The sequence below is a fragment of the Silurus meridionalis genome, chromosome 5 (genome assembly GCF_014805685.1).
Source record: "Silurus meridionalis isolate SWU-2019-XX chromosome 5, ASM1480568v1, whole genome shotgun sequence".
Classification (NCBI taxonomy): Eukaryota; Metazoa; Chordata; class Actinopteri; order Siluriformes; family Siluridae; genus Silurus; species Silurus meridionalis.
Window position 1 is genome coordinate 15,965,279 of NC_060888.1, and position 25,488 is coordinate 15,990,766.

A 25,488-nucleotide genomic window follows, 5' to 3' on the forward strand; every position below is an offset into this window, starting at 1 on the left:
CAATATTAGGCTCTAGTTTAGCCGTCTCTGCTCTAGATCACTGACAAACCAGATTTCTTTATTTGCAAAAACGAATCCATTACACTAGGCAAAGCAAAGGTACTCACTGCAGATGTTTATTACCAAGTGCCTTATATAAACAGAACATTTAGGCATTTTCGAACAAGCTGCTAATCACACCATTAAATGACAATAAAATTGACAGAATACAATATGGTGCACTAAGAATCACAGAAAATTAAACATTTTAACAATTAAATAACTATAGATTAAAAAAAGTGGAAAAAAGATTTCCAGAATAAAATTCATCTTTGTGTGCACATCCTAATCAATAGGCTTGTTGTTGGCAGTTTCTCCTTTAATATCACTTTTATCATTATAAACCATTAGATGTTATTTATACTATTAGAAAATTAGAAGATTAATTTGTACTTAAAGGTTCATTTGTACAATTTACTTAAAATTGTTAAACTATAAAGATTTATTAGTTTATTAGATACAACCACCACTTAAGTGCAGTTAAAAAAATGAATGGCAACCCATGGCAAACAATCTGCCATTTGCAAACCTCACATTTGTTCATGGAAATAGGGCTGTTAATTATCTTATATTATTTGGACAAATTCTTATAGGCTGTTGTACTTGAGTAATTTTGATGACTGCTAAAAAATGGTCCATCTCCCAAACAATACCTGATCAGCAATGATCATTTGGTGATTACATATCACTACACCAGTAATGTTCAGCTACAAAGGGTTACCTATTAATACATATAGCACGCACGCATGACAAGGCAGGTGTACCCAATAGACATAATATTAAACTATGCCATAAAAAATCTTTCTCTGGCTATAAAAAGTGCCGTCTGATTAACCAGTGGTGGTTTGAACAGTGGTGTATGCTTTTAATCTAAATCTATAAAAAAATTATGGAGAAAAAGTATACAGTATAGTTTAAGAACACTTTAGAAATAGTACATAACTGGTATATTCCAGTTGTCTCTAAAATGTCACAAATGACATTTTATTTTTGTTTTTGCACATTTGCTGTGCAAAACTGCAACGCCTGAATGCTGTACACACATAGCCCCATCATTTACCTTTCCAGCACACATTTGACATCAATTTTCTATCCTTGCAAATGTATGGTACATGCTGTCTACACAGACTATATGGCCTTATCCAAGAATTTCTATCAAAGTATCAGTGGTTTCCTCCCGCTAAATCAAGCAGAGATCCTGCAGCTTCTTGTGCCTCTGCGTCAAGTTGGAGGATCTCAACTGTTTCCAGGTCCAGGTCGCTGTTCCCAGGCAACACCAGATATTGGTATTGTTCACACTGGTAATAATGGAATTCGATGTAGCCACTATCTGCCAGTGGGTCTTTCTCAGACTCGGTTTCTTCTGTAAGATCTACAGATTGTATGGCCACCAGCTCCTCATGCTCAGGGATCAAAGAGCATGGTGAACTTGAGGACAGAGTTGGGTTATTTGAGTCCAAGTCTGCTATACAGAAAAAAAAAAATAGATGATTTATACATAGGACTAAAACCAAACAAAAAATAATATTAAAGCTCTGATTTCCATAATCTTTCCAATTTTATATACTGTGTTTTTTTATGTGTACCTTTGCTCCCTTATGTTAAATTAAAGCCTGAATGGTATATCTGTGAAAAGTCTCTAAAGCATATCATCTGTCTATCCAGTTAATTTTGTAAAACAGTACCTAGCTTAAAGGAAATGTGAACACAGACACAGGCTTAAAAACCCATTTCATAAAGCCTGAGCTAAAAAACACCAATATAAAGAGGTCTATAGGCTGCCAGGGTCATTCCAGTTTGTTGTTATGACAACAGCACACACAACACAGATCTTTGCAAGAAGTGGAAAACAGTACTAAATATTTTGAAAACGTTTCACTATTCAGGGAAATTTTGTAAAACCCTGCACACAGGTACAAGACAAGAATATTTTTCATTACAAAGAAAATCTCTTAACCTGAAATTGCCAAAGAGTCACACATAGCATTCTGGCCATGATCAGCTGCCTCCAACCTGTTGCAAAAATAAAGATTATTTCATAAATGAATGCATCTAATAAAATCCAAACTGCAATATATATATATATATATATATATATATATATATATATATATATATATATATATTCTCTATTAATTAAAACATGCAGTATTAAATTATTAAAAAGATACTTCTGTTTATAGTTAAATTGAAAATTAAACAAACATACTCACAAAACAGGGTTATTCAGCAAACTGCTGTTGTTGCTGTGGCAGTAATGAATTTTCTTAAGCACCTCTAAAAGAGCCGGTCGATATTCTGTACAAACGCACCACAGTGACCCCTTTCCTATGGACTATAATTAAAAGCAAAGTTTTTATTGTTAAAATGTTGAAGTGCTGATTTTCAGCATAGGCACAATATCCAGGTTTGTGAACTAATTTAAGAGTTAAAGAAAAAAAGAGAGAGTGAAAGAAAGGTACACACTTGACTCTTGTCTCGCTGTATCCTGCGAAAGCTCTTGCTCAGGGACAGGTTGTGTCGCACTGAATTTCTCCAGCCACTTGGTGCTGTCTTGTAATAGGGGAAGTTGCTGACAATCCACTCATAGATCCCTCTTACAGGAAGCTTTTTGTCTGGAGAGTCTTCGATGGCCATGAAGATGAGACTGCTAAAAGAGTATGGCGGCTTGGTCAGGGAAGATGGGAGACTTGAAATAGGAGGCGCGTCAAACTGAGAGAATGAGAGCATTTTAGACAGAGGCAGTATGTTTTTCTGCTGCAACCAGTTGAGACAAGTCAGGTCATCTTGATCTGATGGAGTTGATGGACTGAGGCAGTGTGAGTTAAGCCCTCCTGAGGTCTGAAGGGAGTGAAAGGGAGAGAACAGAGGCAGAGAAGGTGAAGAGAGAGAGAGTGAGGCAGGTGCTGTTGCAGAGGGCTGAGGAAGAGATGGAGAAAGTGCTTTAGAGGGGTTGTTGGGAGAATGGATAGGAGAAAGGGATGGCAGTGAGTGTGTGTGGTTCTCCATCTGACTCCCAGTTCCAGGACACATGTACACACATCCAGAATCCGGTCTGTAACAACAGAATAAAAACAGCCATTAAACTCATACAAAGATGCAGGAAAAAAGTAAGGTGATGTTAGGTGAATTCCGAAATAAAATCAGTCATAATACTGTATTTATATTCTTCATATGGATTTCACTTTGCTGGCAAGGTCTCAGAAATCTTAGAATAAGTCGGATGGTACAGAATTTCTGTTTTTTTTTTTCGTTTTAACCAGATGCATAAAGGTAAAAGGTCCCACTGTCCTGTACAAAAACAGACTTTTGGTCAGCAAGTTGGTAAATAATTGAACAAACCAGTAAACCAAGAAATTCAGTCTCTATGTCTCACTCTGTCACACACACACACACTCACACACACAATTCCAAGGGCAGTCTACTGAAGAGAAAGGCGGGGGAGGGGAGACAGGGTCATATATTACAAATAATTAACAAATCAATCAATTACGAGAAAGAAATATTATAAGGCATCCATTGCACTAATGTAATTAGTTAGTTAGAACAGTGAAAGCACATGGCAATGCAGTTTACATGACAAAATGGCGCTAGAATATTAAGTTACGGTGCGAACAATTACGCACTCCTGATCCTTTCATGTGAGAAATAAATAACTACAGGCAGGAGAAACTTACACCGACTTACTTTCACTTAGGATCCAAGGCGACCACTGCTTTGCCTGGAATCTGTTTAAAGTCAAGGTGGGAAAAAGTAGAAACTTTGCTTTAAATGAACTAAACGAACAGACACTCATCAAACATATCCCTCACTGTCCAGTCCGCGTTCTCCTCTTTCCCACGTTCCCTTGGAAACCTAAAAGACGCTTTGCAGCCGGCGCGCCTCGAGCGCGAGACCATCCTTAAAGAGACACGGGTCTTTTTTTTGAGACAGTGGGTATACGTACTATCTTTCAAACCACAACAAACAAAATCAAACAAACAAATAAACAAATAAATACTAGCGCCAAATACATATATATTTGATGGTTTTTGTTTTTTGGCATGGCTAAAAATCATACATTTGCACACTATTAGAAAAAGGGGTACCATACTACCATACATCTTTTATTGTCACTGGGGTGATAAGTGAAAATGAAATCTTCTGTACATTAAGTGAAACTTTTTCATAACTAGATGCATGCCCTGTAAAAGACAGACACCTTGTACCTCAGTCTCCGTGCCGGAGTTTGGGATGCTTGTGAAATATGGGCTAAATCATGTAGTATGCACTAGATGTTCTGAAATCTGTGTTACTAAACAGCATAACATAATATTTATTAGCTATATCAACAAGTATACCAACCATACAGGTGCACTTTGTGGTATTCACTGACCAGCTGCTGTAATGTACCTTATCCATAAATGCAACAGGACTACTGCTAATATCAAATATCATATGGCTGTTGATCTTTCACAGCATATCAATGACATAGTAATAGCATTTCAGTAGGTGCTGAAGTGTATCAATTAATTACCGCACTGTTTACAGATCAAAACTATAGCTCTTGTTTCAAAATATGTTATGTAACCCATTGCCTTTTTTCATGTCCACAAGGATGCCAAAGTATTATCAGTACCCTGCTGAAGTCGGTACTGACCTTAAAAATGTCAAGGTTTGTGAGTGCTGTACTGGATACAGTTTATAAATGACATAACAGAGTGGTGGCGTGAGCTTACATTCTGTAATTGTACACCCTCAAAATGTACACATGGTACCCTCTGGTCAACTTCTTTGCTTAACGGTAAGTCAATGTATAAAACTTGTGCTTTTTAGAGCTCAAACACTTGATTGAATATCCCTTGCTTCCAAAAACTGCAACAATCCAGCAACACAATAATATCACAAACTGTTGCATTCTTAGTCAGTGCATTTTTTTGGTTTGTTTTAGAGAAATTGTTTAGAGTTTGTTTCTCCCCCGAGTCTCTTCTTCAAAAGACTAAATGCATGCTGATTCAAGATTCAGTGACCCATTTGCCACATTTTTCCCCTGATAAATTCCTTTGCTGTGTAAGCAGTGTGGTTTGGATCATTATCTTTCAGCATTATGAAGTTCCTCCCAGATGTTGTCAAAGAACGTACAATTGACTTGTGTAGACCTTCAAATAATCTTTAGCTTAATATTGAAAGACACAGACTAGACCCAAATCTGCATACCACCATGCTAATCAGTATGCTGAAATGGTGTTAGTTACATGCAATCAAAAAATAACACCTTCAGAGTTGTACTATTTTCAGATATTCCTGTTTTGTATAAAATTTGTAAACCCAGAAAATCCTTAAAATGTGGGTTTAAAAAAAAAAAAAAAAACCTACAGCAACATAAAAAGTCCAATACAAGGAGAATGTATTCTAATACATAGCATTGTTTGGGAGGTTTGGTAGTATGGATTTGTGTCACGGAAAAATATTTACCATGCAGTCTCTTTTTTCTTTAGCACTCTGTGGTTTGGAGTGCACAATACCCCAAAAAGTACACATCAACAACCCCTTCTTAAAATTGAACTCACCATTTATTTTACTGTAAGAAAAAGCACTGTTGTTCATGCAAAGATAAATAGAAAATAAGGGCACATTGGCTCAGCAAAGAGCGTGTGTTTAGCACTATTATAATATACCACACAAAATGTTGCTGGACACTGGGACAGAGAGTAATCTGAATAATTAAACTTAAAAGAAAGGTGATTTTTAAACAGTCACCTAAGCTTTTTTTTTTCCCAAGTCAGAAAAAAAAAATTAAAAGTGAAAATACAAATCCTTGCGAGAAACACCTGTAAGTCATTTTTTTCCCCCAAAAGATGACAAACCTAATCCGATGGCATGAATTCGTACTGGCAGGTCATATATCCGATTGAAATGGCAAAGAAAACTATGGAGTCAACATTCACACAAGACACTGTTTTCTGTACTGTTTTAAAGTTCTTTTACACCTGGTCATCTGACCAAATGAGCAGTCAGCCAATAGATAATGATTGGCTGAAAGACTGCAGAAGCCACAGTCACGTACAAGCGGAGACGAGGTTTGGCGCTTGCGCCGGCACCCATCGAGTCTGAGGACAGTGAAGAAAGGATCTTCATTTTGAGAGAGCGGACCTAAAGACAAATACAACAACAAAATTTTGTTTTAGATTTAAAATTTTACAATTCAGTCATGAATTTTCTATAAAGTTATAATTAACTGTAAACAGCAGGTATATGATGTTTTAGATGAAGTAAAACATTTTGAAACTCATTTTTTTATTTTGCAGCATATACAGAATGTTTAATGCCTCAGGTTTAAAAAAGCATTTAAAAAAATAAACAGTTTTTCTGTATTTTGCACTTGTAGTGCTGATAGACCAAGTTTGACATCAAAGTACACTGTACAAGTTAGCATACTATAGTACTTTATGTACTGTAGGAAAGCATGCCCCAACTCCTGATAAACATTCCTGGGATTTTTACATTTGATATATGCAAACATTTAAACATTCTTACCTATAAATATTTACATTCATTTTCAATAATAAGTCAGTAATAATATGAAATTGTATTTTGCAATCAAACTTAACACTTTAAGTATGGGGGGGTTGAGGCGTATGCATATTTTTTTCTTATCTTGTCTTTTCTTATCTTGCTGATGAAGATAAACACATTGGAATCAGGATGCAAAAAAAGCCAACACAAGCAACTTAGCAAGCAATTTGGCCAGCAAGCTTTGTGGTGACCTGTATGATTAGACAGCTAGTTTATTTATTTATTTTTATTTTTCCATTTAAAGCGTAATAATCTGCACTTTCAGCTGACAACATTGCTACTTAGTGTTAACAATCCAAGTTTTGAGTGAGATACTATTATTTTTGTATTCTATTTATATTTCTATAATATTTAATATAAGAAGTCACACATCTTTGAGCCAAGCATTTTTTTTGTCTAAAATACTTCTGATTCGGGTTGCATAATGGTGAGTAAAGAGACTATATAGGCAAAAGTTTGTGAACACCGGACAACAAAACCTTTTGCATTAAGTGTGTCTTTCAATCTTTTTTTTCAAGGGTTGGTGTGTCAGAACTTGATTGGCCTTAACTAAACACCTTCAACACCTCTGGGATAAACTGCAATGCTACCTAATCCCCAGTCCTCCTCGCCCAAAGGCCTCCTCAGCAAATGCCTGACCTCATGAAGCTTTTCTGGCTGAATGATCACAAATTCCCATTGCCATGCTCCAAAATGTAGTGAAAAGCCTTCCAAAAACATTAAAGGTTATTATAATAGGAAAGAGTAAACTATAACTAGAATAAGATTTATAAAAAAAAAAAAAATAAATAAAAAAAAATAAATAAAAAAAAAAGCTTTATGTTCCACGGGTGTCCACATACTTTTGGTCATATCAAGTATACCACATCATGAAGTTCTGAAGCAGTTTCAGTACTCACAATGAAAAACATGAGGGCACAAGAGCACCAGGCAAGAGCAACAAAGTAACCATCACTGCCAAAGAGAAGTCCACATAGAACAGTGAAGATCATTCTGGGGGGGAAAAAAGACAAATATAACAAATAAAGCACTATCAACTTTTATTGTGCATAACTGTCTAAAAACAATTAAAAGAAAATGGCAAATGACATTATAAAGTAATTTAGGGTGATGTCGTTAGGAGCTGATAGAAGCAGGGGAAAATAACTCACCCAACATATTTGTATCCACTATAGGCAACAAGGTCAAAGGTGGAAAGATCTGTGTGCACTGTGAGCAGGTACAGACACAGCAACATTACAAGGACCTCAATGATGATCCAAACCAGAGCAGTGCTTGCACACAAACCAAGGACCTCTGGGCTGAACCTACCAACAATGAACAGCAAACAAATAGGAACTCCGAGTTAGTTCATAACAAAGACAATGTATAATACAACACTATGGTGTTCATGAGTGAACACAACAATAATAAAAAAATATTTATTTATATATTATACTGCACGTCTGTATTTTTTTTTTTAACCACTGATATTTAAATAATTATTTTATCTAAGAATTTTCTTGGTGGGTTGTGTGTAATGTTCCCGAACTCACCGTTTCTGTATTCCTAAAGCCATTCCTGCCAGCAAAATGTAGGTGATGAAAGCCATTGCTATAAAGAACAACAACAAATTGTAAACTCTTTTGCTAAGCAAGTGAATACCTATGTAACTTACTCCAAAGAAAAAAACAAACAAAAAAAAACACCTCACTCTCTTTATATATGCATATTAAAAAAAATGTAATCCAATGGCTGAGGTGTTATTCTGTTTTTCAGTTTCATTTCACTCCATACAATCCAGAGAAACATGCAGCATCACCTTATGAATGATTTATTCAAAATGAATATTAAGCAGGGAATATTTACTTGGTATGTAGAGATCTGGAGCATTGATATCATTTCGAGGGGGGAGTGGAGAGTCTCTGTGGTACCGAACTTCCCAGTCCTGTTGATATCACAGTACAGTACAAGAGAGACAGTGTTACAGTGCTGTACTCCAATTTATACATCAGCTTGTCATTTATAGAGAAAAAGAGAAACAGAAAGACAGGTCAACTTGAATTCTCACAAATTTAATAAATTAAGCACATTAAGTTAATAAAGCATTTTTAAATGACAAGTAACATCATTGTTAAAAGCATGCAAATGCATGTAATGACAACCTGCCTACTAAATGCAAAAAATCCCTCTACTTTTACCTGATGTGTATAAGGGAACATGAGAAGCATTAACTTCTTTATGACGTATTTGGAGTCAACGGCAAAGAAATACTTCAGCTTGTTCACTGACATAAATCGGCTGATCTGCAACACAGCAAACGTTGATTTTTCAAAAACTAAAAAACATCTGAGCAAACACTAAATCCAAGTGCATTGAATATCATCAGTTATACATCTCACCTCTTTGTTTACTATATCTTTGCCTTGGTTTGCAAGTGAAGAACCATACATCATAGCTGCACTGGCCATAGGATCTGCAAAGATGTTGTTCATTCCACTAGGATCTTGGCCACCTGATATTCCAGCACCCATGTTATAACCAGATTCATAGTAATTCTGGTTGTTCATGGGTGGCATCCCAGAACTGGTGTCCTCAAAAAGAAGAGGATCTCCTGGAGGAGCTGCACGAGCTCTTTGTTTTGCTGTGCAAGATGACACACAATTAGAGATGAGATTTTAAACTGAAAATGCCAAGACTTATTGCCTTTTGGCTCTCCCTTTAATTTATGCTGCAATAGCTAGTCTTGCTGGAGTCCCTACTTGCAGCCTGATAACACTGTACAGTGTCTTATATGTATATATATATATTTATAGCCCCACTACACTCCTTCTCTCTCTCCTTTTCTTGTGAGTTTCTGTCTTTCTCCTGAAGTACCAGTGACCCTTTCCCTTTCTTTTCTTGCATCCGATTCTTCCAAATACCCCACCTCTTAAATTGAAGACCACTGAGCAACTCAGGAACTTTAGGGGGGTAACAGCCTTTTTATTAATATAAAAAGGCTGTTACAGTGGCTGGGGATAGGGGGGAAAGTTTCCATATTGATTTGCTTAACAACCTCAAATGTACTACTAATTTCAGAAAGTAGGTTTGTTATATCCGAGATGTAACTGATATCACATTGTAAGTGACACCCCTAAATTAATGCAGAATTCTAAAGAAATTAGGCAGCTTGGTAAAAACAAATTATACTTACTAGCCCGGTAAGCATGATGCTGATGTTCCATCGTTTCTCCTCCTATAAAAAAGACAATATGATTATCTAGTTAAGATTTTTCAAGACAAAAAAAAAAAATCCATGCACCTTTCAACCAAATAACTAATGTGAAACCTGGGTGCCATATAAATAGCCAGTCAGCTCATTTGCTGCTCAGCTTTCTTCCATTTCTACCTGAATACTATGCTATCTGGCTAGCTTAGGTAGCTACATAGACTGATAACCAGCCAGCTGACTTTTAAATGACACTGACTATAAGCTACTGCCAAACCTTGGAATCAAACGGACCTGCTGTGTCAAAAATATATTCAATTAAAGCTACCTTAATGTCAAGGGGAAAAGCAGAACTTTGAAAAAAGCAGCTAAGTTCTTGCGTTAAGTTGTACTTACAGCTACGTAGACGCCCGTGAACCCTCCTCACCTGCTTTGTGATTGGCTGGTGTATATGTGCCTGCGTGGCATCGCTTCACCATCTCTAATCTCATTGGTCAAACGGGCAGTTTATGGAGCTTAACTACGAATTCTGATTGGATGCTGTGTATGTCAGTAAAAGTGGTCACGCCGCGGGTGCAACATTAAACACTGTGTTGACGACGAACGATGACATTGCATACATACATAAGGTTCCTTAATTATATTTACATGCTTGTATTTGTTTTTCCATACGTTATTTTATAATAATGCTATATAACACGGCGCTTTTTTAAGATTAGTCAGAAGGTGTTGATTAAATTACACGTTTCCACGTGTTTGTTCCATTATGTCTACTTTATTACTGTAAACATATCTGAAAATATATTACGTTGTAGTGATAGGCGTCTTAAAATCTGAATATGTCTCTGGTATTACGCAATATAAGAAACTAAAGTGCGCATGCGCATAAACCATTAGTTTATTTGTCGTCCTTGAGTATTGGTAGTTCTATGATTAATCAATTATTCTTATAAAAATTACATTTTTGTAAATTATAATTGGTGTTTCGCTTATTATAACTATATAAAACTCGAATTCATGGTATATATGTATAGAGTACTTAACAAATGCAAAATCATTTCGAGTTTAACTATCTGTATAAAATGTAACTATCTTTAATTTAGACTTTTTAAAACTTAAAGTGGCTGCTTGTTGAGGAGTGCATGGGAAGTTTTCCCTTAAACAAATTCACTCATGCTTTCTGTTAAAAAAACAACAACAACAACAACAACAACAACAACAACAACAACAAAACACATCAACTTTTATATTGTATTTTGTAGGTGGCAAGTTTACAACTATGCTTAAAAAAATGAAATATAATACAATATTATTTTAAAAATTACAAAAATATATTCATTTGTGAATATATAAGCATCTAGAATATATAATTAGTGTAAATATATAATCAGCGTAGTAAAGCCGCAGTAAATCACGTTTGAAAACAGACAAGTTACTGTTGTAGTAGACAAATACTATAAAAAGAATGAAACGGAGAAACGCAGCAAGCTAACAGGCTTAATTAAAAAAATATTTACAAATATTAATTGGTTTTTAAATGCATAATCATTCGCTAAAAACCAAAACAGTGACTAAAAATGTAATTGTTTACTGCTGCTGTTATTTGCTGCTTTTAGATTCACTGTTTGTTCGCACCGGTTTAATTGAATCCGTCACTTTGTCGCGAGCGAGCCGATTGCGCAACCTAATGCTCACGACAGAACAGATCCAGTGCGACTGTCCTGAAGTTACCAAACAAACAGTTTACACAACGGCACTTCATTAAACTACACCATTTTCACATGAGGATTATACAGTTTCTGCTCACCGTGCTGATGTTCCACCATCATCCTGGTGTTTTTTTTTCATGAGCTCGTGCATCACGGTGGTACCTCCATCCCACACAAGCACCGCTTTGCATAATGTTTCATGCCTTGGTACAGGTTTTATTACAGTTTAAATTGTATTGGACATTTAACAATTGATATGCAAAAGCAGCTTTACATATAACAAGGTAAATATATATGTTAGTGTCGCAAAGTTATGAGCAATGCCAGTGGCGACTGTGGCATGGAAAATATTCCTGAGACTGTATGAGGAAGAAACCTTGAGAGGAACCAGACTCAAAAGGGAACCCATTCTCATCAGGGTGGCACCGAAAGTCATTACAGTTTCATTATTGTTAAAGGTTAAATGCAGAACTGTTCATGCAAATTGCAGTCCTAAGCATTGTAGCAGACTGTTTATATTACAATCCAAATCCATCCTAATAGCTGTAATTGAATTGAATTGTAACTAATTGGATGGGGGAGAGGGTAATTATTATTACGTATCCTTATTGTTATATAAATCTAACAATAAGGTTATTTATATAAGGTAAGGTAAGTAATATTTACAATCAGGTAATACAATAAACGAATGGGGGGGGGAGGGGGTTACGTATCCCTATTGTTATATAAAAGTTTACAGTGTGATCATGGTGCAAATGGGGACTCCAGCAAGACTAGTAAAGGCAGCATAATTAACAATTTCAGCAACAAAACAAAACAAATAAAAAATAACATCCAGTTTATTGGGGGGAAATGCTAGTCAGGTTTGTCACCTAATTGGGAATACATTTACCTTAAAACCAGCCAGAAGCAGATGTGCTGCGTTATCCCGGGGTGTGTTTTGTAAAAGGGGAGTGCCACTGCGCACCGCCCACAACTCGGCAACGTCAGCGTATTTCATTAGAATCTAGCCCGCGGGAATCGGTGCATGTCATCTCAAGAAACCACGTACCTGTCGTACACAGACATGGCTGGGTGTGTCTAAGCGATCTAGCTGTATTTTTTTCATGCCTCGGTCCGGGTTGATCTGCCTCAGTCTAGTCCCAGGCAGACATTTTACAGGCATGACGTCACGCACACCTATTACCTAATTTTTCGGGCTCTGTTTATATTGCGAACAAAATACAAGGCAAACTTTTGAGAGTTGGAGATGAAACTTTTTATAAGCTCAAATTTAAAAGTCATTACTGGCTAAAATCAGGACAAGTTAAAAACACATTTTAATATGATCATGAATTATAATATATATATATATATTTCTTTTAATTATTATTTGTATTTGTATTTGTATTTTTATTTTTATTATTATTATTATTTATTTATTTATTTATTTTTATTTATTATTATCCTATTTGTGTGATTTTCTAAAGATTAAAAAGTGGCATTGTGACCCCAAACGGGGGTTATGTGGCACCAGGCCTTATTCAGGGCCTCACAGATGAGTCACAGGATTGCCGGGAAATGAGTGGTAGAAAGACGCAGCTGCCGATTTTCATATGTCGTACTGAACACGTGGTCACAATGTAGATTAACAATTAACACTGTCCGAGACACACAGCTCTAAAAACAACTTTAATCAAATACAAATCAAACCAGAAAAAGATATAGTTTAAATCGTTTGGTTATTCTGTTATCACTATGATCTAGTTGTCTACTATCTACCTGTAAATGATCTAGTTGTCTACTTGGTCAGTATACGTTATAAAATTCCTGTTTGTCAAATATCTTGGATTTTCACAAATGAACTTTTTGTTTTACTGTGCATAACATTCCCGTCCCTTCCTCACGTAATTCATTCCAAAAAAACTCAGGTTTACTCTCCTGTAAGGTGATACACTGTAGAGTACATTAGCAGTTTGTATATTAAAACGTAAAAGTAAATAAAATAAGTAAAATAAAAAGTACAATATTTTTTTCCAGAATGTTGCTAAATGAATGAAATAAACAAATAAGTTTCTGTTTTACCAACAGGGGTGAGCCCCTCACAATTGTTAGGAAAAAAACAAAACAAAACAAATGGGATTCCCGGAAAACAGCTAAATATGGGCATATACGTCATCTTACACGTGACTGCTTGTCATCTTATTTGTAGACCGCACCATTTCTCGTAAATCGGGAGGGGAGCACAAAAAACAATATAAAGTAAATAGAGTATGATCGCAAACAAATCTAATACATAAATAAAAAAATAAAAGTCGTGAACGATTCTACTTAGTTCTGTTTTGTTTTGTTTGCGAGTACGAACATTAACTAGTGCACAGTCCACCCCTGGGAAGTCACGTGGATTCTCCTGTATTCCAGCAACTAGGCAGGCGTAAGTGACTTTTGAAAGCTCGTACTACAGCGGAGTATAAGTTAGTCAGCGAAGGCGAGCTCGACCATTCGGATCTGTCACGGACTGAGACTCGTTTCTATTTGCTTCGATTTATTGGGATTTTTTTTGATAAATAAACGGCCTACATGTATCGAAACTACGGGAACTTTAGCCGAGGAACGGATCAGAACTTCCCCGATAACAGTTCTGCATCTGGGTCGAGCTCTGCAAGCGGTACTCAGGCTACCAGCACCGGTTCAACTCAGCATCCAGAGGTAAGTCCATCATTTACAATAGATACAAGTCAGATGATAAAGTAATGTTAGAACATTGGACAGAACACTTTCAGTCAAAATGTATATTTTAATTCATAATTCAAAAGTCAAAATATTACCAATGAGTGATTATATCTTAGCTGTAAAGGTGTTTTGTTCTGGGTTTATAAGAAGCCATATATTTTTAACATTAGATTATGGACAAAATCCATCTAAATATTTTTGGTTGCTTTGATGAGGCTTTTTGGTTGCTTCGAAAAACGCTTTTAACGCTTTTAAACGCTTTTAACCCACAGCCAAAGTACTCGGTGGCGGGATCCAGTCATTTTGTCCCCACTCTGAATGCCGTTACCTCAAGCCAAGACCTACAGTGGCTCGTGCAGCCCTCTGTTTTCCCAATGCCAGGCCCATCTAAGCAACCTCCCCGTCACCCTTACCCCCTGCCACCAAGACATGCATATGTGAACCCTCAGCCCACCCAATCACACCTTCTCCGACCAGGAGTCATCAGGGCAGTAACCGGCTCAGGAAGCTCCACAAGACGCAGAAATGATGACCATGTACGTTTGATTTAATTTCCAATTATGAATTAATGTTAGTGTGGTATAACCATGAAGACAAAGGATCTGTTTTTGCCAATGTTTTTAATTACAATGTTTTAATTAGTCAAATGCCCCCCACCCTTCTGAAGAATTCGATGGCATATATTTCAAAGAAATGTAGCAACAGAAGATGTGTAATATCCTGTAGTGACTCTTAAGGGTGTGCATTTGACCTAGCTGTACAATGCAAGGCCTATCCACAAAAGGTGTGGTGAAGGAATGGTCACTTGTCCTTTCTTGGCCATGTCTGTGTCCTTTGTATTTATGTATATAAATCAGTTGTAATGAATTCAGGGAGTTTTTCATCAATATGGAGATCATTTTCATTTACATGTTGATATATATCCTTGATTAACCTGTTGATGTGCTGAAGAAAGCCCAGTTTTGTGTGATTCATGCCCTCAAGTCTCAGTCTTGGGGTGTGAGACAAGTGAAATAATGAGACAGGAAATCATGTGACTCATTGGAGCAAAATCATATGACTCACACCTGAGTCAGTGAGGGGTCTTGATGATTCATGAAAATAAAGGGCAGGAAGAAAGGGCACATGAAATCAAACAAGAAAGTGAATTTTATAAAATACTGAAACGGGAGAAGGCAGAGTGCAGGGATGCTGATGTAAACCAGTGGCAATTCGTACACAGCTTCTACTATGGTACCCATGAAATCTCCTCTAGATGGCAGTATTGCTGTTCAAAAGTAATGACGGTGACCTTTTCACCAATTTAGTGATTGAAGTCCTGAAATATGTAGTACTGTTTATTACAATGTAAGGATGTATATAATTTGAGTATATAAAAAACGTGTTTGGTTTAGATATTTATACTTTGAAGATTTTTCTAACAATACTGTTGTTTTGACCTCAGTTATCTTCAGAAGAACTCGAAAGGCGAAGAATTAGAAGAGAACGAAATAAACTAGCTGCTGCTAAATGCAGGACTCGTCGCCGTGAACTTACCGACTCACTTCAAAATGTAAGTTGATCTACTCTTACACATATTGATTTGACAGATGCTTTTTATTTAAAGTGCCTCATAAGTGAGGCCATTCACACTACTCAACTTTTTTTACCAACTTAGACTTAATTGTACCATGACAATAATTTGTTGCAGGAGACTGACGAGTTGGAAGATAAAAAGTCACACCTGCAGAAAGAGATCGCTGCGCTACAGAAGGAAAAAGAGAAGCTTGAAATTGTTCTAGAGGCCCACCGACCCATCTGCAAAGTTCAGGACTCAGATTCAGACTCTGACTCCAATCCTGTTCTTCCTAGCTTGGGAGGAATTAAAATTGAGCCAAAAGATTTGGAACTTCCTGGACCCTCTAGAAAATGTCAGGTTCCCCCCAAACAGGAAAAACCAAAGCCAAAAATTACCATTCCACCACAACCTTCAGCCTCTTCTGGCAGTATGTATCAAGAATCAGATTCCCTCCACACTCCAGTCCTCATTTCCACACCTTCGTTCGCATCTAGCCTAATGTTCACCTATCCTACTTCCTCTCTTGACACCATTGCTACTACTTCACAAACACAGAGCCTTTCTGCCCCCTCCACGACTCAGCATGGCATGTCCCAGGCCTCACGCAATCCAGAGCCATGTGGTATTGCCCATCGGCGTAGCAGCAGCAGTGGGGATCAGTCAGACCAATCCCTAAACTCACCAACCATCCTGACCATTTAAGCTGTTTTTTCTAATTGGAAACGAGTGCTCTGAATGTTCACAGGTGTTTAATACTGGGTCAGAGAAACACAAGTGTATTTGTGAATACACTGAAATATTTGTATACAATCTAAGAAAATAAGGTTAATTGGACAGAACCCTCTTTGATGAAGAAACACTATTGATGGCTTCATCATACAACATTTAAAGGGTTCTTCCAGTAAGACAAATCCAGTTAACTGTCAAATGGGCTCAAGATTGAAGTAGTTGTAGCTTCAGTGTTCAGATTGTGTATTTTTCTAAGAATAAATTAGCAATAGTGCAAAGCACAAAATAATATTCAGTATTATAAAGTTTTAAAACCAACTTTTACATTTTTTTTATGAAAGCCATACCAATGACCTATGAACTATTATATAAACTATCATATATATATATATATATATATATATATATATATATATATATATATATATATATATATAATTCGTGGTTCGGAACTCGTGGCTCTAAAAATGTGCGGGTTCTCATTTGGAACCTAACTAACAGCAAGTTGAGGATTATCTTAAAATTTGCAGGAATCCGCAAATTTTTTTGTTGTTTTCATTAACGAATTTTATAATTTTTTTAAGCACATTATTGTATTAAAGTGACAACGTGTAGATGAATTCACTAAGGTACCATACGGGCGGAAAATAAGGTACTCCGTGCAAAACTCGCAGAAGTATTTTCTTAAAGTTTATACAAAACTTTTGTCATTCGCAATATTCATAAACTGACTGCATACTGATAAAGAAGCATGTAAGCCGATCACTGTGTTTAGATGGACACTACTTTACTATTGTTGACAGATTTTATAACTTTGTTCTATGCAATTTAAAGCTATAAGTCTAATGTATTTTGTATTTATGTTTTATATGGTACAGTGTATTAAGCTACATTATGTCCTTTTAAAATGTCTCTGTAATTTTGATGTGAAGATCACAACTATTACAAGTCTGAAACTTTTCAGTAATAATTCAGTTATACTGACTCATTTGAATTGAATTTATCTGAATACTGATTATGAATGGTCTTGGACAAATATGCACTTAATACATCTTTTCATTAGATGCTGTTTTTTTCTAAAGTAGCAATGTTATATTAAATATTCTTAATATATTGAAATCTTCAGTGTTTGAATTATTACAGCTTATTTGATACACTACTACGGCTGGTCCATACAATTTAGCAGGTTTGTATTTATTGTTGAGAGTAAACTATATTTGTATTTGTATTTTTTGCAACTAATAATTATAAGCCTTTGCAATGAATAAAGGCTTTCATATTGTACATCATTGTAAGAGTATAATGATAATAAAAAGAAAACTCAAAAGCAGATGCCATTTGTGTAAGTTTGCAGATTTAACATTTTGTTGAATTTAATGTATGCTTTAAAGAGCATTTTCAGCAATGCTTCTTCATCCTGAGGTCTTTTTTCCAGCTGAGACGTGCAGATTTCTACACCCATATAATTAAGGGGAAAAAAGGAAGAAAAAGCTGTTAATTGAAAACAGAAACAGTATAGCAAAGGCCTAGGGATGGGGTGGGAGGAAAGGAGGAGTCAATGCTGTTTCTTCTTAGGAGGTCCTGATAGCCAATGAATTCCCAGACTCCCTAACTCCCTAAATGTCGCAATTTTTATATCACAGTAATTGCCTACCTTTCTCTGTGTTTATAATAATGCCAGTGCATTGCACTATTTAAAAAAGACCTAAGATGTATCCTACAATGTCATTTTAAGAAAATACTTTATCCTACCGAGGTCCCAGTGGCTGTGACACCTGTCAATCACACAGAAAATTGCTAACATAAAATGATATGCTTAAAAACTTTTAAACTATGAAATATATTTTTTATCTTTATAGCCATGACTGTTCTGTCTTCTGCCTTTCATCTGTAATGCTACAAAAATGGTGTCTGAGAAAAGACCTGTCCTTTATCTCTTCAGTGAAGGATAACCTTGCCTCATTGCACAGTGTGAGTTAGAGACAAATGGAAAAGTATTGGAAATAAATAATTTCAGGAAATGATGGAAACAATGATTACATAGAATGCATAAGAATGGTAGTGCCAAAAGCAATATTTGCAAGTACCCAGGGCAAACTGAATAAACCTGGTGACCCTAATTGGAACACAGTGTCTTCTGTTAGCTCTCAAATCAAAAGAGCACCGCTTACTCAAAAGCTTGGTGGACGTATGATGGAGATAGTGAAGAGAGGGTTTGTGTTAAGTGACCCAGTGAATGCATGCTCTCAAAGGCCCTCTGTATTCTTCATTTTGGAAAATTAACATGCTTCATGCCGCTTTCTTTTTGGCCTCGAACATTACCAAACAATTCTATGAGCAAATCAATAAAGTGTTCCGTTTATATGCAGTCTTTTGTCTAGGTGGCTCCTAGCACACAAGAAAGATTATTACACATTCAGAGCTCTCAATCAAGCTTAATCAAGTGTATTTAAAGCTCTCCCACTAACAACAACCATGGCCCAAAGATAACAGCCAAAAGCAAAGCCACAAAATCAGGTTCTTATGATATAAACAGGAAATAAAAAGCATTAATGTAATACTCATGTACATTTAAATCAAAACATATAGGTAAAAGTTAAAGAACATAGTTAATTATACATTATTACAAATTCATAAGCATCATTGTACCCAGTGCAGTTGCCAGTGTGTAAACATAGCACATAGCTATGTAAACTATCAAAAACACAAAAAGGTACAGTGAATAGTTAGGTCATAAAATGTATCAATGCAAAAAAAAAAAAAAAAAAAAGAATCAAATGGTGTCCAGAGTAGTAGTCAAAAAGATGGTTATTGTAACAATTTTCATAATCGTGAGAAAGTGTACTAATTCTGAATGCACAGATTTCATACTTCATACAGCCAAATAACTGTTAACCCATTCATTTTATACCAAAGGTCTTGAGAGACCAGTGAAAATGATTCAGTGCTGTTGTGCATGATCTCAAAGAGGTCATTTTATGGCTCTACACAGTTTAAAAACATGAATCATTTGGGATTTGTTTCAGCCCTGTTTAGTGCATCATCAGAACATGAGACCCCCTTTTCAGTGCAGTAAAAACAGGTGCTAAATAGCCAGTTGTTCATTTAATCCTATATACAACCACTTTTATAAGAGATTCATGTAGGGAGCTCCCAGTGACCTTGTACTACTTTCTTTTCAAAAAATTAATAAACACAATATGACAGAGCTAAAGTAAAGCTTAAAACTATTGCAATCATGCTTGTTCTCCAAACCAAAGCAATATCATTCACATTAGTAAAGTCTATCTACATTGAAGGGGTAAAATTAAATCCAGTCTAAAGGTAAACGCAAAGAAAAAAATAACATGGCCTATGTTTGTCCAAAATAAGCAGTTGAGATGTTTGATGACAACTAAAATCGTAAACTTCTTTGCTCCGGTGGGTTGGCCCTTAGAACTTCATTCAGGCCCTTCTCTGTCATTCTCTGAGAAGAATAAAGGGATAATGGCTATTATCCTCTTTCCTTCTCTGATCTCTTGCTCAGTCATCAGGTGAGCATACTAAGTGGAGCTGGTCAGGGCTGCCAACGCTCCCAGTGCTCGAACTTCCATCCCCGAGGTCCCGGGCCACCATACATGGCAGGTTGAGCTCCGTCGATCCCCCTGGGCTGGAATCACTCCTGCTAACGCACTCCTCCTCGAGCACTAGACACAGCTCCTTCAGGTCCAGATTCTCCTTGACCAGACCGTCCTGCAGACGCTCCAGGTCAGAGAGCTTCTTCAGGTAGCCGCCCAGGTCATCACGCATTACTTTGGCAGCATGGTGACCAAATAGCTGCCATTCTCGTGCCAGCTTCTTCACCTTCAGCCTGTCATCGTCTAGGAAGCAGCACAGGTCACGCAACTCTTGGTTCTCCTCCTGCAGCCGTTGATTGATGGCTTTGAGCTCCCTGATTTCAAGCAGATGTCCCTGAAGTTGCTTGTTCACCTCTTTGATTAGGCGCCCACGCTGAATGAGCGCCGACATCTTCTCTGACTCCTCTCTCCTCAGTCGACTCACCAGCTCCTCTTTAGAGCAAGCCAACAAGTCCTCGTCAGACACCTTTGCCAAGTCGTGGCTTAGAATTTCACCATCACTCCCCATCTCGCCTGAACTATTACTTTGGTATCCTGAAAAAAGTACACCTGCAGATTTGATTGTCCAGATAAAAAAAGGGTGCAGTCAGTGATCCCAAACAGTGTGTTGCATATTATGGGAAAACACAGAAGCGTAGGTGGGAACTCAATACCCTTGAGTTGTTCTGATCATATTTAAGAGGCACGTGTATCTTAATGTCAGTCAGGCTGTTTCAGAGTGTGTTTCTCTTTAAGCACATTTCGTTTTCAGGCCTTAAAGTAAACGCTGTGGTTTTTACCTCCACGTCCTGCAATCGCTTGATTGCATTTAGTGCACAAAATCACAGTGGAACATTTTCACGTTACACTGATCTAAAGGTAAATATTACCTGAACAAAAAAAAAAGTCGGGCGAAATTACTCGCCCTATTTCATTTATTTATTTATTTTACAATTAAACGTTTTGGATGACAATATTTATCGTCGTTTTGCTGTAAAACAACGAGATGCTAAGAAACTGTGTTACATACTGTGCCGATACAGTCCTGAGTATCGAGATGTAATAGATGATGTTGTGATTAATTGTGCATCTTCTGTGTGCGGCTGTATTTTTCGAGCTCACAATGTCCGTCAAGCTGTCTTTGCTTCTCGCCTCGGCTCTTTACCTCATTCCCGTATTTTTGTCCGGAAATCTTCCATCGATTTCAATTTCTTGTTTACGCTTTTATGGATGAAGCAAACATCCTCCTGAAGAGATGTCCATGAGCTGTTGTAAACATAAAAAACGCATAGAGAAAATAGAATAGAAAATGTAGGGCAGCCTCGCCGAGTTGGATCTTGCGATTTACCAGCAATAAAAAGATGTCTGATAATCCGAAGCTTCTGGCAATAAAATCGCTTTAATAATTTCCAGGTCAATATATTGTTTTCCAGTTAGGCCTGCAATATGAAAAAATCTAGATGTTTCTTAAGGGATGAGCTTCCCTTTCTCCATTTGGCAAGCATGATTCTGGAGGCTGCTGATGTCGACTCTCTCTCTCTCTCTTTCTCTCTCTCTCACACACATACACACACACACACACACACACACACGCTCCTTCTCTCGATCTTCCTCCCTCCCCCCACTCTTCTTTCCCCTTCCTTCCCTTTGCTCTTCCTTTACCGTAAGAATGTGTATTGTAGGCAACCCCTTTGGCACAAATGACATCATAAAACGAGATTCCCATTCTTATCTTACTGACTTAAATGCGAAATTGAAATCGCATTGTTAAATGCACCCAGTTATGATCATGTGATTTCTGCTAACGGGACTCAAAACACTCGCCTGCAATTTGTTTTTTTCTTCAGACAATTCTCATTGAACTCTGCTTGATAGTCACATGACCTCCATGTCCTCTTTCCCTTCCACCTTCTAAAAGAACGAACCTGGACAAAACCCAAAGCACACACACATACACAGGGGCGGAAAGAGTTGCAATACTACACTGGACATTAATCTATGGTATGTGGTCATATCCTTCCGCCCTCCTCTCTAGCACCATTGTTACCGAGAATCCATAACAATGTGGGGTGTTAACTGGGTTGAAAAGGGGGCTATATAGCCAGAGGACACAGGGCTGAGAAAAATTTTGGGGTGAGGGGTGACATGTAGCTGACCATTTTCACTTTTTTTCTAAAATTGACTGAATCTCTGAATGTGAAATGTTTGATATTTAAAAATTGTTGAATTTTTATTATGTACATTTTTAAAAGGGACGTTTTTTAAATATAACAACCATGTTTCTCCAATTCACTTTCAATTCCCTAAGACAACATGAGAAATACTCTTTAAGTGAACCCAGAATCAAAAGAAAACTCTACCAGTAAAACTGGATAGTTGTTATAAATCCCATGATATCCATGTACTATAAGCATGATTGTTCAACCAGAAAATTGATTACTCCACACCTTACTATTGTCTAAAGACTTCTCACTTGTTTTCTACATGTAAATAAAAGACGTCTAAGCATTACATATGTATCTGCAACTTCCATAAACACTCAACTGCCAGGGGTATGAGATTTACCTGAATACCTTATTGTGTGTTTGTAGACATGCCAAGTCCTGAAACAATGTTGCACCGTGATTGTATAATGTAATGAATTTAAGATAACTACTGTTGTAAAATAACCTAGTGTGTACTGACTTTGAGAAGAAACCCAGAAATCTGACCACCAGAACATTTACTCTGAGGTTATAACCAAGACTTTGGAATGACAAAAAAAGGACTCTGAACTGTAAATAGTGAATTCTGTCCAGTGAGTAAAGAATCTAGGAAAATAAGGAACAAAAAAAAGGCATAATAGACAAATCTAGGAAAGCAAGTAAAAGACAGATAGACCTTGCTTGCTGCTCATTTCTGTTAGGAACAACCACAGTTAACACTGAGTCTATGTGTACATATTATTCTGCTGGTTATGCATTGTCTTAACAGTGCATCCAGTGCACCACTGGTTCTCTCAGTGAGTCTAAATGTAGGCTGGGCCACTGGAAGAATTTTCATGTTCTCAAAACAAATAAGAATGTGGTGCCCAGAAGTAGTGAGACAATTTTGAGGTTTAGATAGACCAGACAATCAGTTCTAAGTTAGTTCTTAGTTAATTGCAATGCCTCCTTGGCAGTAACTTCTGTCAGCCAGTCACAAAGTCCCCATTTGTCCTCGATGCGGTATGGATTCCATGTACACTCATTTTTGTGAAAAAAGGGGTAAGTTATTGGCAACAATCTAGGTCCTGTGCTATGCTCACTGACTGGTATTTGGGGTTTAGTCACACTGTGCCATTTTCTTTATGTAAACTCTGCCTGTGTGCAAATCCCACACAAATGTTGAGAGGCACATAAGTTTTTATCTAAGGGCTGAATACCACATGAATAATTCAACTCATTTTAGGACTATTGTATGAGATACATATGCCAAACAGACCACATATGGCCAGGTATTATTTAGTGCAGAACATTTTCAAAAGTCACATAACACTGGCATTTTAGTGATCTTATGTGTGTTGCACTGGTACCAGGCATCTTCTTGCTTTTAGCAGTCTGTTTTAGATAATGGGACATATTTATTTGACTTTTCTTATTCCAACATGACAAACATATGTTAAAACATCTGTGCCTGACACATTTGGACCATTGTAACATACATTCATGCCTCTACTATGTTAGTGTCACCAGAGTACTGGGAATTGTCCACCAAATAATATTTAGTCAGCAGTGACACTAACATGGTGATCTCTTTCCACTGATGTTTCAGCTACAGTTGGCAGGCAAACTGCATAGAAACATATGAGCTCCAGATAGTAATTGTACACACACAAACCCACTCACTCTCAGTAACTGCTTTATCCGGTCAGGGTCACAGTGGATCTGGCGAACATCCCAGAAACACTGGCAACGGACAGCTGAACCTCTTCAACCTAATTATTTACCTCAAGTACCCCATGCGATGTTAAACAGACTAACATTAAATGAATCTTTTTTGTGTTAAAATTTTTTTTTTTACACATTTACAGATTTGCTGCTGCATAACATTTCCATGTTTAATTTTATAGACAGTGTTTGATACATCAAATCTAACAAACACTTAAAAAAAGTTAAATATATTAAAATATTCCTTGCTATAATTAGAGAAAAATGTTGTCTTTTGAGCTTTTGTAGCCTACGTATGGACCATTTGCTGATATCATTGTTTAATTAAAGTTCAATCTACTGTCTAATTTAAGTGATTTTCAAAAGTTTTAACGATGACTTTTTTTTAGATACAGAATCTTTATTCGTATAGCTAACAATGTTGTTTATTTTGAGCTTTCACATGCTAGAACTAGTAGCTCTGACCTTTTTGTTTTCCTCCAACCCTGCATAAAATGACAGTAGATTGTGCCAGGTATGAATGAGTGTGTGAATGTGTGTGCATAGTGCTCTGTGATGGACTGGCATCTCAGCTCACACTCAGAGTTTCTGGACTAGGCTCAGGATCCACTGCAACCCTGAATAGAATAAAATCATGAATGGTGATAAATAAATGATATGCAGTCATAGTAAAAAGAATGTTCCTCCTTCAGTTGCTGATTATAGGTTTGGGGAGTCGGACATAAAGCCTACAATCACTACTAGATTCTGAAAAGTTACTTGTTTGCTTTTACAAGTTGGTGAGGACCACAAAACTGTAATTCAGGGACTCATATATTCAATAATACAACTGAAGAAAGATGCACTTTCATTTCCCACAACTGTATACAGTTTAAATACATTCTAAGGGCCATTTTTTATTGCAGTGGCAAGAGGTATCTGTCACATCAGTATACAAATACCAATGCAATCATCATAAAATCTTTGCATATTTTTTATTCTGTAGAGTCAAAAAACTCATGGTATAGCAAGATTAACTGACAGAAGTGGTTGTGCCAACAGAATTTAATGAAAATTACTAACATTTCTGCCAAATCAAAAATATCCTCAAGCTTCCATTTTACATATGTATAGCGTATTAATGCATTTTTAAATACATAACAAGAATGCTCATTATGTACAGTACTGTGTCAAAGATTTTGGCAAGTGTGAAGAAATGCTGTAAAGTAAGAATGCTTTGAAATATGTATATATATTCTAATAGTTTCTTTTGATCTATTTACAAAATACAAAGTGAGCGAACAGAAGAAAAATCTAAATTCAAATCAGTATTTGGTGTGACCACAATTTGGCTTTCAAGTCTTACAATTGCACTCTTGGGCATTTGCACAAACTAGGGATTGTGTATGATCAGAGTAAGCTGTATTGATAAGTAATTAAACCTAGCAGGTGATAATGATCATTTATTTCATATGTGGGTTGAAACACAGGAGTCTTAAATCTTAAATCTGGT

At 36.7% G+C, this 25,488-nt stretch overlaps 4 protein-coding genes across 7 annotated transcripts; 1 reads left to right on the forward strand and 3 right to left on the reverse strand.

The window, feature by feature from the left end:
* Window positions 1-95: 95 nt before the first annotated feature.
* si:ch211-145o7.3 (forkhead box protein N2) lies at window positions 96-3,868 on the reverse strand. Of its 3 annotated transcripts, none has more exons than XM_046849771.1 (5): window positions 3,717-3,868; window positions 2,506-3,094; window positions 2,253-2,374; window positions 1,997-2,052; window positions 96-1,501 (listed from the first exon to the last, which is right to left on the reverse strand). In XM_046849771.1, exons 1-5 carry the CDS (start codon window positions 3,833-3,835, stop codon window positions 1,203-1,205), a joined length of 1,185 nt encoding a protein of 394 aa, XP_046705727.1. In that variant the 5' UTR covers window positions 3,836-3,868; the 3' UTR covers window positions 96-1,202. The 3 variants fall into 3 exon arrangements, with proteins under 3 accessions (XP_046705727.1, XP_046705726.1, XP_046705728.1); XM_046849770.1 differs by having other exon boundaries at window positions 96-1,504; XM_046849772.1 differs by having other exon boundaries at window positions 96-1,504; window positions 3,727-3,864.
* A 1,704-nt stretch (window positions 3,869-5,572) lies between these two features.
* On the reverse strand, window positions 5,573-10,259 carry yif1a (Yip1 interacting factor homolog A (S. cerevisiae)). 2 transcript variants are annotated; one of them, XM_046850618.1, is made up of 9 exons: window positions 10,181-10,259; window positions 9,770-9,811; window positions 8,976-9,217; window positions 8,775-8,879; window positions 8,443-8,521; window positions 8,130-8,187; window positions 7,746-7,901; window positions 7,494-7,587; window positions 5,573-6,171 (listed from the first exon to the last, which is right to left on the reverse strand). In XM_046850618.1, exons 2-9 carry the CDS (start codon window positions 9,798-9,800, stop codon window positions 6,013-6,015), a joined length of 924 nt encoding a protein of 307 aa, XP_046706574.1. In that variant the 5' UTR covers window positions 9,801-9,811; window positions 10,181-10,259; the 3' UTR covers window positions 5,573-6,012. The 2 variants fall into 2 exon arrangements, with proteins under 2 accessions (XP_046706574.1, XP_046706575.1); XM_046850619.1 differs by having other exon boundaries at window positions 10,113-10,186.
* A 3,493-nt stretch (window positions 10,260-13,752) lies between these two features.
* fosl1a (FOS like 1, AP-1 transcription factor subunit a) lies at window positions 13,753-16,573 on the forward strand. Its single transcript, XM_046850151.1, has 4 exons — window positions 13,753-14,181; window positions 14,478-14,741; window positions 15,650-15,757; window positions 15,896-16,573. Exons 1-4 carry the CDS (start codon window positions 14,053-14,055, stop codon window positions 16,463-16,465), a joined length of 1,071 nt encoding a protein of 356 aa, XP_046706107.1. The 5' UTR covers window positions 13,753-14,052; the 3' UTR covers window positions 16,466-16,573.
* A 2,261-nt stretch (window positions 16,574-18,834) lies between these two features.
* On the reverse strand, window positions 18,835-21,652 carry ccdc85b (coiled-coil domain containing 85B). The gene has a single exon (XM_046850152.1). The coding sequence runs from the start codon at window positions 20,615-20,617 to the stop codon at window positions 20,015-20,017; it is 603 nt and encodes a 200-aa protein (XP_046706108.1). The 5' UTR covers window positions 20,618-21,652; the 3' UTR covers window positions 18,835-20,014.
* Between the last annotated feature and the right edge of the window lie 3,836 nt (window positions 21,653-25,488).

Coding starts and splice junctions, on each gene's coding strand:
- ccdc85b (XM_046850152.1), bottom strand. CDS start 20,617: ATGGGGAGTGATGGTGAAATTCTAAGCCACGACTTGGCAAAGGTGTCT.
- fosl1a (XM_046850151.1), top strand. CDS start 14,053: ATGTATCGAAACTACGGGAACTTTAGCCGAGGAACGGATCAGAACTTC. Junction 14,182..14,477: donor GTTCAACTCAGCATCCAGAG/GTAAGTCCATCA, acceptor TTTAACCCACAG/CCAAAGTACTCGGTGGCGGG. Junction 15,758..15,895: donor TTACCGACTCACTTCAAAAT/GTAAGTTGATCT, acceptor AATTTGTTGCAG/GAGACTGACGAGTTGGAAGA.
- si:ch211-145o7.3 (XM_046849770.1), bottom strand. CDS start 3,835: ATGAGTGTCTGTTCGTTTAGTTCATTTAAAGCAAAGTTTCTACTTTTT. Junction 3,095..3,716: donor CTAAGTGAAAGTAAGTCGGT/GTAAGTTTCTCC, acceptor CTGTTGTTACAG/ACCGGATTCTGGATGTGTGT. Junction 1,505..1,996: donor TGACTCTTTGGCAATTTCAG/GTTAAGAGATTT, acceptor TTTTCTGTATAG/CAGACTTGGACTCAAATAAC.
- yif1a (XM_046850618.1), bottom strand. CDS start 9,800: ATGGAACATCAGCATCATGCTTACCGGGCTA. Junction 8,522..8,774: donor TGTTCCCTTATACACATCAG/GTAAAAGTAGAG, acceptor TGATATCAACAG/GACTGGGAAGTTCGGTACCA. Junction 6,172..7,493: donor GTGCCCTCATGTTTTTCATT/GTGAGTACTGAA, acceptor ATTTGTCTTTAG/GTCCGCTCTCTCAAAATGAA.